The sequence below is a fragment of the Pan troglodytes genome, chromosome 20 (assembly GCF_028858775.2).
Source record: "Pan troglodytes isolate AG18354 chromosome 20, NHGRI_mPanTro3-v2.0_pri, whole genome shotgun sequence".
In the NCBI taxonomy this organism is placed as follows: domain Eukaryota; kingdom Metazoa; phylum Chordata; class Mammalia; order Primates; family Hominidae; genus Pan; species Pan troglodytes.
Window position 1 is genome coordinate 52,716,713 of NC_072418.2, and position 12,689 is coordinate 52,729,401.

The window sequence follows — 12,689 nt, forward strand, 5'->3', positions numbered from 1 at the left end:
GTGTTTGACCTGGCCGCGCGGAGGGGGCGGGCCCATGATACGCAATCGAACCCCGCCCGTCTCTCGGGCAACGCCTCCTCCCCCCCTCCCCAGCTCCCAAACGGAAATAGCGGAACACTGGGCCAATCGTAGCGTCGTGCCTTTGCTTAGCGGCCAATGAGAGAGGAAGTGGGGAGAAACCCGCCTGTGAGCGGCAGGAGCTCAAACCAGTGGGCGGCTCAGAGCTCCGGACCACGGGCGGAGGGGAGGGGCAGGGGGCGGTGCCACGGCCTGCCAGCCCGCCCGCCCGCCCGCCAGCCAGCCCTCCCCGCGGCCGGCTCGGCTCCTTGGCGCTGCCTGGGGTCCTTTCCGCCCGGTCCCCGCTTGCCAGCCCCCGCTGCTCTGTGCCCTGTCCGGCCAGGCCTGGAGCCGACACCACCGCCATCATGCCGGCCGTGTCCAAGGGCGATGGGATGCGGGGGCTCGCGGTGTTCATCTCCGACATCCGGAACTGTGAGCGCGCGGCCGGGGGACACTGGAGACGCGGGGGAGGGGGGAGCGTGAAATTGAGGGGTTTGGGGATCACAGAGGGACCCGGGGGATCAAAAGCCTCTGCGGCCGTATAGGGACAGCATAGATGGGCCCCAGGAGGAACTTTAGAGTGGGGGGCACGTAGGGGCTTGGGGTGTCATAGAGTGCCTCTTGAGGTGACGACACGGAGTAGCTAGAGGGGTCCGGGAGGGCTTGAAAGGGGAGGAAGCCAGTGAGGTCCCGGGGATGGGAGCATAGAGGTGTCCCCTGGGAAAGACTGAAAAGCTGGGGGATCTTACAAACGATGGGGTTAGAGGGATTCCCAATGTAGAGAAGAAGTGAAAGAAGTGTATGGCGGGGGTGCCCTGTGGAGCGATGGAATGGGAAGAGGCCAGAGGGGACCTGGAGGAAGTGGAATGCCGGAAGCCTAATGAAGCAGGGCTTGAGGACCTGGGATAGGGGGTGTCATACAGGGGAAAGGGGTTAGATAGGTCACCGAGGCTCCTGGCCAGTGGTATAGAGGAGGCCTGAGAGTGGTTGAAAGTCCATGAGTTTGGGGCAGGGAGATGATGGGAGGGGGAGACTATAAGGACACCCTGGTGAGGGATAGAGGGGCTTCAGGGTGGGAGATTGCTTAGAAGACATGGAAGGCAGTGTGGAGGGGGCTAGAGGGGCAGCTGAGGGGAAAGGAGGGACCCAAGGAACACAGAGGAAAAGAGCTGTCGGTGTAAGGTCTTGGGAGAACCTGTGACAGGGAACGGGGGGGCCAGGAAAGAAGAGGACATTAGAGTGGGGGATTGGGGAAAGGGTAGAAGAAGGAGCGCCCAGACCTCAAGGAAGGCGTCGGGTTCTGAAGTGCTTGAGGGGTAGATATCTGGAAAGCTGGGAATAGGGGAAGTCTAATCCCAGAGAGAGGTCAGGGGTCAGGCAGCAGGACAGGCAGGGATCTGAGCCCTTTTCTATTTGACCACAGTAATATGGGGACGGTGGTCCCTGCCAGGAAGAGTTGTCGTGACGATGGGAATCCTGGCGGCAAGTCAGCTCTCAACTCCTGGGAATGGCTGTGGGTGATTGGAGCTGCCAGGAGTCTTCAGAGGCTGCATCCGCATGGGCTCTGGGGTCAGCCAGACTTGGGTTTGCGTTTGAGCACTGCCACTCCCTGGCTGTGTGACCTTGAATGAGGGACTTCACCTCTCGGTTTCCTCATCTGTCAAGAGAGACCACTGATAGTATCTTCCTGAGGGGCTTGTGACAATGCCCCTCAGGCCTTTTACTCGTTCCAGGCCCCAGATGGAACTTGGCTATTGTTTTTACTCCGTTGGCTCTGAACAGCAGCCCTGTAAAGTACCCAGTGATGGTTGTTGTTTTAGAATTTAACTGTTATGGAAGGATCTGGCATGTAATAGGTGCTCAGGGAACAGGAGGGTGGAAACAGTTGAGTATCAGTTGGAGGAGAAATGATCACTTGTTATGATAAGGGGCGGGGCGATGGGGGTTGTGGAGGAGCTGGGAGCCACTGTTAGCAGACGGGGGCTGCCTCTGTTACCCACCAGGGATGTGACCCTCCACGAGTTGTTTAACCTCTTTCAGGACGTTTTCTTGTCTGCAAACTTCATTCATAACAGTGTCTTGCCTCTGAAGGCTCATTTATTCATTCATTCACTTGACAAATACTTTTTGATTGCTCTAGTGTTGTCCAGGCCCTGTTCTAGGTACTGGGGTGACAATAGTGAACAGAAATTCCTGTTCTTGCTGGTCATGGTGGCTCATGCCTGTAATCCCAGCACTTTGGGGGGCCGAGGTAGGCGGATCACCTGAGGTCAGGAGTTCAAGACCAACCTGGCCAACATGGTGAAACTCCATCTCTACTAAAAATACAAAAATTAGCCAGGTGTGGTGGTGGGTGCCTGTAATCCCAGCTACTCAGGAGGCTGAGGCAGGAGAATCGCTTGAACCCGGGAGGCAGAGGTTGCAATGAGCCGAGATTCACACCACTGCACTCCAGGCTGGGCAACAAGAGTGAAACTCCGTCTCCAAAAATAAAAAAAAGAAAAAGAAACTCCTGTTCTTGGGAGCTCCCTTCCCCGAGGAAGACAGAACATATGCACAGGGAACACCCTGAGATACAACCTCAGGACCTGACTGGTGCTGTGAAGAAAAATAAGGAGGAAATGGTCGGGAGAGGGACTAGGATGGAGAGGGTACTCAGTAGGCCTCGTGGAGGAAGTCATATCTGAGTGGAGCAAGCCCTGTGGATTTTGGAGGAAAGGGGTCCTGGCACAGGGAGGTGCATTCAGAGGTCCTGAGGTTGCGGCATGCTTGACGTGTTCGAGCGAGAGGGAGAAGGTCAGTGTGGCTGAAGCTGTGGGAGTGAAGGGGAGAGAGGGCGGGTGTGGAGGGGAGTGGGAACAGGATCGGGAAAGGCTTTCTGGGCCATGGTGAGCACTTTGGCCTTTGTCTGCATGAGAATATTTTGAGCAGGGGAGGGATGTGACCGATTGATGTTTTAAAATAATTCCTCTGGCTGCTGTGAGAACAGATTCTAGAGGTAGCCATGGAAGCAGGGAACCAAATTAGGAGGGTGTTGCAGGCCTCTGGGTGAGAGATGGTGCTGGCTTAACAGGGTGAGAAGGGACTGGTGAGAAATGGGTTGGTGATACATTTTTTTTTCCGAGACAGTCTCTGTTGCCCAGGTTGGAGTGCAGTGGCACGATCATACCTCACTGCAACCTCCGCCTCCCAGGTTCAAGCAATTCTCGTGCCTCAGCCTCCCCGGTAGCTGGGATTACAGGCACCCGCCACCACGCTTGGCTAATTTTTGTATTTTTAGTAGACGCAGGGTTTCTCCATGTTGGCCAGGCTGGTCTCGAACTCCCAACCTCAAGTGATCTGCCCGCCTTGGCCTCCCAAAGTGCTGGGATTATAAGCGTGAGCCACTGCACCCAGCCTGGGATACAACTTGAAGGAAAAACTGTCAGGATTTGCAAAGGGATTTGATGATGGGGGTTGGGGAAGGAAAGAGATCATCCCGTCACTGCAGGACCCCAGAGACGAGCCAGAGGACAGAGGGGAGATGCAGGCTTGGGGTAATTTAACCCAGGAATTAGGGCTGGAGAAGCAGGAACCTTTTCTTAGCAAGCGTATGTTGAACGGCTGGTATGTCTCAAAATTGTGCTGAATGCTGGGGACACTGGTGAACAGGACAGACTTGTCCACCCCCTCCATGAAGCTCCCATCCCCGTGGGGGAGAAGGTGCAACATACAAATTGCAATAGTCCTTCACACTAATACCTGGACACGGATGTTCACGGCAACATTATTCATGATAGCCGGAAAACAGAAACGGGCCAAATGCCCATCAACTGAGAAATAAAGTGTGGTCTATGTAGTGGAATATTACCGGGCCTTAAAAAATAATGACGTCCTGCTACATGCTGCCACAGGGATGGACCTTGAAAACATGACACCAAGTGAAAGAAGCCAGACACAGGAGGCCACGTGTTGTATGATTCCATGTTGATAGAGTATCTTGAATAGGCAGATCCATGGAGACAGAAAGATTAGTGGTTGCCTAGAGTAGGGGCTGGTGGGATGGGGAGTGACTGCTCATGAATGCATAGGTTCTTTTTTTATTTTTTGAGATGGAGTCTCACTCTGTCGCCCAGGCTGGAGTGCAATGGGGTGATCTCGGCTTACTGCAACCTCTGCCTCCCAAGTTCAGGCGATTCTCCTGCCTCAGCTTCCTGAGTAGCTGGGATTACAGGCGTGCACCACCACACCTGGCTAATTTTTGTACTTTTAGTAGAGACGGGGTTTTTACATGTTGGTCAGGATGGTCTCGAACTCCTGGCCTCAGGTGATCCACTACCCCAGCCTTCCAAAGTGCTAGGATTACAGGTGTGAGCTACCATGCCCGGCAGCATTCAGAGCTTCTTTTGGGTTCATGAAAAAGCCTACAGCTGGACACGGCACATGCTTGTAGTCCCAGCTACTTGGGAGACTGAGGTAGGAGGATCATTTGAACCCAGGAGTTCGAATCCAGCCCGGGCCACATAGTGAAACCTCATCTCTTAAAAAAAAAAAAAAAAAAAAGAAAGAAATGTCCTGGAATTCGATAGTAGTAATGGTTGCACAACATCATGAATGTACTAAAGAACACTGAATTGTTCACTGTAAAAGGGTCAATTTTATGGTATGTGAATTGTATCTCTCTCTTTTTTTTTTGTGACAGTCACAAAAATGGCGCGATCTTGGCTCACTGCACCCTCCATTTCCCAGGTTCAAGCGATTCTCCTGCCTCAGCCTCCCGAGTAGCTGGGATTATAGGCGCCCGCCACTATGCCCCACTGATTTTTGTATTTTTAGTAGAGACAGGGTTTCACCATGTTGGCCAGGCTGGTCTCGAACTCCTGATCTCGAGTGATCTGCCTGCTTCAGCCTCCCAAAATGCTGAGATTACAAGTGTGAGCCACCGCGCCCGGCCGTATCTCGATTTTTTTTTAAATGGGGAAAGAATTTGCAGCTGTCCTAAGCCCAGTGAGGAAGAGGGCCATGGTGTTGAGAGAATGGGGGTTCTGTGTGGTCAGCGAGCTGCGGCCTGGCTTTGCTTCACAAGAGACCTTTGGAGCTGTGTGGGCAGGAAGTAGGGGAGTTACCTAGGCTGAGGGCCGTGAGAAGAGCTGTGAAGGCAGAGGCGGGGCAAGTGCAAAGGTCCTGACTTCCGGACGCCATGGCGGGCATCTCTATCTAGTCCCAGCTACTCAGGAGGTGGAGGCAGAAGGATTGCTTGAGGCCAGGAATTTGAGACCAGCCTCGGCAACATAGCAAGACCCTGTCTCTCTTTCTTTTTTTTTGACAGAGTCTGGCTCTGTCATCCAGGCTGGAGTACAGTGGCGCGATCTCAGCTCGCTGCAACCTCCTCCTCCTGGGATCAAGCTATCCTCCCGCCTCAGCCTCCTAAGTAGCTGGGACTATAGGCACATGCCATCATGCCTAGCAAATTTTTTTGTATTTTTCATAGAGTTTTTTTTTTTTTTTTTTTTTTTTTGAGATGGAGTCTTGCTCTGTCGCCCAGGCTGGAGTGCAGTGGTGCGATCTCCGCTCACTGCAAGCTCCACCTCCCGGGTTCACGGAGATGGGTTTTTATTATGTGGCCCGGGCTGGTCTCAAATTCCTGGGCTCAAGTGATCTGCCTACCTCGGCCTCCCAAAGTGCTGGGATTACAGGAGTGAGGCTCAGTGCCTGGCCCCCTTCTCTATTTTCAAGAATTCTTTTTTTTTTTTTTTTTTTTTTTTTTTTTTTGGAAACGGAGTCTCGCTCTGTCCCCCAGGCTGGAGTGCGGTGGTGCGATCTCGGCTCACTGCAAGTTCTGCCTCCCGGGTTCATGCCATTCTCCTGCCTCAGCCTCCCGAGTAGCTGGGACTACAGGCGCCCGCCAACATGCCCGGCTAATTTTTTGTATTTTTATTTTAGTAGAGATGGGGTTTCACTGTGTTAGCCAGGATGGTCTCAATCTCCTGACCTCGTGATCCGCCCGTCTCGGCCTCCCAAAGTGCTGGGATTACAGGCGTGAGCCACCGCGCCTGGCCCAAGAATTCTTTCTGGAAACAAAAAAAGGCCCTGATGCCCCAGTGAGACCCTGAGAAAAGGGCTGTGTGGCTGGTGCAGAGAGGGATGGGATCTGACGCTGGGGAGTGGGCAGAGGCTAGGTCCGCGTTTGTCCTGAGAGCTCTGGTGAAGGTTTCAAGCAGGAGCGAGGGAAGAGAAGGGCGGAGGGATGCGGAGGAGGAGGTGGGGAGAGGCAGGGCTCAGAGAGCAGCAGAGGGAAGAGTGTGGAGCCAGCCTGCAGGAGGATCTGAAGGGCACAGTGGGGCTATGGGGAAGGGTCTAGAAGGTGAAAGGCAGGCTCTAAGGAGGGCAGGGATGGCAAATTCTGCAGATAAGGAGGGGGAGAGGTTGAGGCTAGGCCCAGCCCGAGGGCGTGTTCTGTCCTCCTGTCTGCAGCAGGAATACAGCAGAAGTATTATCTCACAGGGAGCAAGGGCTGGGGCTGCCTCATATCTAGGCAGAGTCTGGCTGGAGGGGGCCTTAGGAGAGTTGGACGAGTGAGCCAATGGGAGCGGGGTGCTGGCTGCACACTGCCCCGAGCTCTTCCATCAGAGCACATCCCACTCCAAATGGTGATCCACTGCAGTGGTGACATCGAGCCCAGGCCCTGGGTCTCACTCCAGCTTTGTCCTCTGTAGGTTCTAGCCCATGGGAGGCCTCAGGAGATGATTGCCAGTTGAATGAATGAATGAATGAATGATGGAACCAGTCTTTCTTGAGTTCCAGCTGGGTGCCAGGCACTGTTCTAGGTGATGGGGCTACAGCAGTGAGCAGAAGTTCCTGCCCTAGGGTGCTCACGTTCTAGAGAGGAGATGGTCCACTACACAGGTGAATATTTTGGGGGCCAGACAGGTGGGAGTAGGTGTTGATGGAAAATGAGGCAAGGAAAGGGCTTGGGGATGGAGTTAAGGATGATGCTCTTATATAGGCTGGTCAGAGAGTGTCGCTGAAAAGGTGGCATTGGAGCAGAGAATCTAATTAAGTGGGGGAATGGTGCATGCATGACTCTGGAAGAGGGAGCTGCCTGTGCAAAGGCCCTGAGGCAGGATTGTGCTTGTAGTGGAGCAGGGACTTAGAAAAGGAGGAGGAGAGGGCAGCTCCTGCCTTGGAGAGAGAGGACAGGAGAACCGGCCAGAGAGGGAACAGGGTAGATGGTGCAGGCCCTTGTGGGCTGCAGTGAGAACTTTACTTTTACTTCGAACCTGCTGGGAGCCATGGAAGGGTTTGGAGGAGTGCTGGGGTCTGACTCAAGTTTTCACATGATCCCTCTGGCCTCTGTGAAGAGCACAGGAAGTCAAACAGATTTCAATTTGGTATCCCTTAAGAACGGGACAGATGCAGGCCTGAGCCCCAGCCCCACCCGTTTCCAGCTGGTTATTGTGTGATGGCTTTGGTCCACAAATCCGCATTCAACACCTCCCCTGTGCCAGGCTGCCCTGGGCCCTGGGAACACTGTGGGGACTGAAGCAGCCGTACATCCCTGGCCTCATGGCACTGGTGTTCCGATCCAGGAGGAAATGAACATGCAAACCCTTAATATGTAAGGAGGCAACTCAGGCAGGGTCTTGGTGGCCCAAATAGTTCGCCCTGCTGAGCAGGGGGGCTGACCAGGAGAATGAGAGGGTTTGATTTTGTTATTTACGAAGAATATATTTTCATCACCCAGGAATAGTGATGACCTTGAGAATATGAGTGGTGTAACCCAGCACCAAAATGCAAGCCATATATATGTTGAAATTTTCTTTTTTTTTTTCTTTTTTTAAGACGGAGTCTTGCTCTGTCCACGCCCAGCATATGTTGAAATTTTCTTGCCACATTGCAAAAGCAAAACAGGGGCCGGGTATGGTGGCTCACGCCTGTAATCCCAGCACTTTGGGAGGCCGAGGCAGGCGGATCACGAGGTCAGGAGTTTGAGACCAGCCTGGCCAACATAGTGAAACTCCGTCTCTACTAAAAATACACAAATTAGCTGGGCCTCGTGGCACACCTGTAGTCCTAGCCACTCGGGAGGCTGAGGCAGGAGAATCGCTTGAACCCAGGAGGTGGAGGTTGCAGTGAGCCGAGATTGTGCCACTGCGCTCCAGCCTGGGTGACAGAGAGAGACTCTGTCTTAAAAAAAAAAAAAAAAGCAAAACAGGCTGAGCATGGCAGCTCACGCCTGTAATCCCAGCACTTTGTGGGGCTGAGGCGGGCAGTTTGGTTGAGCCCAGGAGTTTGAGAACAGCCTAGGCAACAAGATCCTGTCTTTCCCCCCAACAAAAAAACTTTTAAAATTAGCCATGCATGGTGGCATGCACCTGTAGTCCTAGCTTCTTCGGAGGCTGAGATGGGACGATTGCTTGAGCCCGGGAGGTCGAGGTTGCAATGAGTCAAGATCGCACCACCGCACTCCAGCCTGGACAATACAGCAAGACCCTGTCTCCATATATTTTTTAAAAAAGCAAAATAATCAGTGAAATTCATTTTAATATATTTTCTTTACCCTAGTATATCCAAACTATTATTTCAGTGTGTAATCAGTGTTTTTTGAGATGGAGTCTTGCTGTATGGCCCAGGCTGAGTGCAGTGTCAGGATCTCAGCTCACTGCAACCTCTACCTCCCAGGTTCAAGCGATTCTCCTGCCTCAGCCTCCCTAGTAGCTGGGACTACAGGTGTGCACCACCATGCCCGGCTAATTTTTGTATTTTTAGTAGATATGGGATTTTGCCATGTTGGCCAGGCTGGTCCCAAACTCCTGACCTCAAGTGATCCACCTGCCTCGGCCTCCCAAAGTGCTGGGATTACAGGTGTGAGCCTGTGTTACCCAGGCTGGTCTCAGATTCCTGGGCTCAAGTGATCTGCCTGTCTCAGCCTCCCAAAGTGCTGGGATTAGAGGCGGGAGGCATTGCACCCAGCCTTCAGAAGGCTTTCTGAGGATTCAGGGCTGCTGGGGCTTGTACAGGAAGCACATCAGGTCTCGGTCTCTGTAGAGGAAATGTCCTTGGTCTAGAAGGCTCTGAAGGCCTTTGCGGTGAGATGCTGGGTGATGCCTGTGTTACCTTCATAAATGCACATTAGTCCCTCCAGGGCAGGGCCCAGGTTTGACAGGATGCCTTTGCTGGTAGTAACAGACCCACCCTGATCTGGGGCTTACATGTTTAGGGAAGGCGTTATCTCCCCTAACCAGAAGCTCCAAGGTAAGGCAGCTCCCTGGCCCCGTCAGCACTTCCCTTGACTCTGCCTTACTCTGCCTGGAGCAAGATGTTGGCCGCCTTCGCACCCGAACACCCCTCATGGCAACAGCCACTGGACGGAGCACGGCCTGCCCCTCCCACGGCCCCCACCAGCACCTCAGGAAACTCTGGAGAGGCTGCGTGGTCTGGCCCCACCTGCTGTGTTCTTCTCCACCCGCCCCCGCCGCCACCCGCATCCTCAGACTCTGTGCCTCTTTCATCACCGTCCGCCTGCCTTGCCTCATGCTGTCCTACCTCCAGGCCATTGCACCTGCTGGTCCTCCTGCCTGGAGCGCGCCTCCCCTTGTTTCTGCCTGGTCCATTTCAGCCTCATCTTTTGATCCTCAGATCCCAGCAGCTGTGTGCAGAGAAGCCTTCCCCGTCCCCTGCGCCATTCTCATTTTAGCCTCTCAGCCCCGAAATGTGTATACCTCTTTCAGAATACTTGCCACTGTCCCTGTCTGCCACCACTCCAATCCAGGGATGCCTCGAGAGCAGGGTAGATGTGACTCATCCTTAAGCCTGGCCCCAGAAATTCCATTGTGAATGACAGAATCCCTTTAAAACTCCCTCACAGGCTTGCTTGCCTCCTGTGACAGTGAGCTCATTCCCCCTGTTGCTGGCCCTGAATGCCGGGTCATCCTTTCCATGATCCTGGTCTGTCAGAGCTGCCTCAGCCCTTTCCCCAGGCGCCACCCCAGTAGCACCCATACAGTATCCTTGGGCTCCCTGGCCATCACGGGCCTTTAGATCTTTGCAGAGCTGGGCCTCTGCCAGAGCCCTCCCTTTGGGGCCACAACTGCTCCTGTTTTGAAGACTGAGAGCTTTTCTTCTCTCTCTGAATTCCTTTTTTTATAGCAAATTATACCAGTTATGCAGAAGATAGCATCAAATAGATGTGGACCATTTAAAGCCTATTTAAAGGCCAGGTGCAGTGGCTCATGCCTGTAATCCTAGCACTTTACTTTGGGAGGCTGAGGCGGGTGGATCACTTGAGGTCAGAAGTTCAAAACCAGTCTGGTCAACATGGTGAAACCCTGTCTCTACTAAAAATGCGGAAAAAAAAAAAATAGCCGGGTGTGGTGGTGGGTGCCTGTAATCCCAACTGCTCGGGAGGCTGAGGTAGGAGAATCGCTTGAACCTGGGAGGTGGAGGTTGCAGTGAGCCAAGATGGTGCCATTGCACTGTAGCCTGGGTGACAGAGCGAGACTCTGTCTCAAGAAAAAAAGTAAAAATAAAGCCTATTTAAAGAAAAATATATATGCATATTTGTATATATATGTAAATACATTTTAAATACAATTTAAGTAATACTTTAAAAAGAGATTTCCAGCCGGGTGCGGTGGCTCATGCCTTTAATCATAGCACTTTGGGAGGCTGAGGCGGGCGGATCACCAGGTCAGGAGATTGAGACCATCCTAGCTAACATGGTGAAACCCCATCTCTACCAAATATACAAAAAATTAGCCAGGCATGGTGGCGGGTGCCTGTAGCCCCAGCTACTTGGGAGGCTGAGGCAGGAGAATGGCGTGAACCTGGGAGGCAGAGCTTGAAGTGAGCAGAGATGGTGCCACTGCACTCCATCCTGGGCGACAAAGCGAGACTCCATCACACACACACAAAAAAAGAGATTTCCTGGCAGTGAGCGGTGGCCCATGCCTATAATCCCAGCACTTCGGGAGGCTGAGGTGGGCGGAGGAGTTGAGACCACCCTGGGCAACATGGCAAAACCCTATCTCTACAAAAAATAGAAAAAAAATTAGCTGAGTGTGGTGGCGCACCTCACAGTCCCAGCTACCTGGGAGGCTGAGATGGGAGGGTCACTTGAGCCCAAGGGGCCAAGACTGCAGTGAGCTGAAATCAAACCATTGCATTCCAACCTCAGTGAAAGAGTGAGACCCTGTCTCAAGAAAAAGAGAGGAAATCTATATATTATAGATATAATAATATGTATTTCTTTAAATGAATACTAGTTAAAGAAATACATAAATATAAATATATAAGTACATATGATATATATTTCTTTAAATTTAAAGAATACATATACATGCACATATTTGTGTATATATTTAAATCATTTGAAGTACAATTGAATGAATACACTCGTGTATTAACGATGGGGATATGTTCTGAGAAATGCATCGTTAGGTGGTTTTGTTGTGGTGTGAACATCCTGGAGTGTGCTTACACAAATTGAGATGGTATAGCCCACCACTCACTGAGGCTCTGTGGCCCAGCTTGTTGCTGCTGGGCCGTAAACCTGCACAGTGGCCAGGCGCGGTGGCTTACACCTGTAATCCCAGCACTTTGGGAGACTGAGGCAGGCAGATCACTTGAGGTCAGGAGTTTGAGACCAGCCTGGCCAACGTGGTGAAACCTCGTCTCTACTAAAAATACACTAATTAGCTGGGTGTGGTGATGCATGCCTGTCATCCCAGCTACTCAGGAGGCTGAGGTAGGAGAATCACTTGAACCCAGGAGGCGGAGGTTGCAGTGAGCTGAGATCACGCCATTGCTCTCCAGCCTGGGCGACAAGAGCGAAACTGCGTCTCAAAATAAAACAAAAAAACCTGCACAGCATGGGACTGTCCTGTAGGCAACCGTGACTCAGTAAGTATTTGTGCATCTAAACATAGAAAAGGAACAGTCGAAATAAGGCATTAGAATCGTATGGAACCACTGCAGTGTGTGCGGTTTGTTGCTGACTGAAATGTTGATATGCGGGGCAGGACTGTATTGAAATAATACATATTATTTAAATTAAGTAATACATATATTTAAATAACACATATTCTTTATGTGTATACTCTTTATATATACTATATTTATGGTATGCATATGTATATATACGTATTTATGACAAAACCATATATATATAGGCCAGGCATGGTGGCTCATACCTGTAATCCCAGCACTTTGGGTGGCTGAGGCAGGTGGATCACTTGAAGTCAGGAGTTCGAGATCAGCCTGGGCAACATAGTAAGACCTCATTGCTACAAAAAAAAAAAAAAAAAAAATTAGGGCTGGGCGAAGTGGCTCACTCCTGTAATCCCAACACTTTGAGAGGCCGAGGTGGGCAGATCACGAGGTCAGGAGATTGAGACCATGCTGGCTAACATGCTGAAACCCCATCTCTACTAAAAATACAAAAAATTAGCTAGGGGTGGGTGGCAGGCGCCTGTAGTCCCAGCTACTTGGGAGGCTGAGGCAGGACAATTGCTTGAACCTGGGAGGCAGAGGTTGCAGTGAGCTGAAATTGCGCCACTGCACTCCAGCCTGGGTGACACAGTGAGACTCCGTCTCAAAAAAAAAAAAAAAAAATTAGTTGAATATGGTGTTATGCACCTGTAGTCCCAGCG

At 51.9% G+C, this 12,689-nt stretch overlaps 1 protein-coding gene across 3 annotated transcripts in view; it reads left to right on the forward strand.

Moving 5' to 3' along the window:
- The first annotated feature begins 255 nt into the window (after positions 1 to 255).
- AP2A1 (adaptor related protein complex 2 subunit alpha 1) overlaps positions 256 to 12,689 on the forward strand; it is a 40,217-nt gene continuing 27,783 nt past the window's right edge. For all 3 annotated transcript variants that reach the window (XM_054672628.2, XM_054672627.2, XM_054672626.2), the window contains exon 1: positions 256 to 492. In XM_054672628.2, the coding sequence (XP_054528603.1) occupies positions 426 to 492 (67 nt within the window). In that variant the 5' untranslated portion in view covers positions 256 to 425. The remainder of the gene's footprint in view (positions 493 to 12,689) is intronic.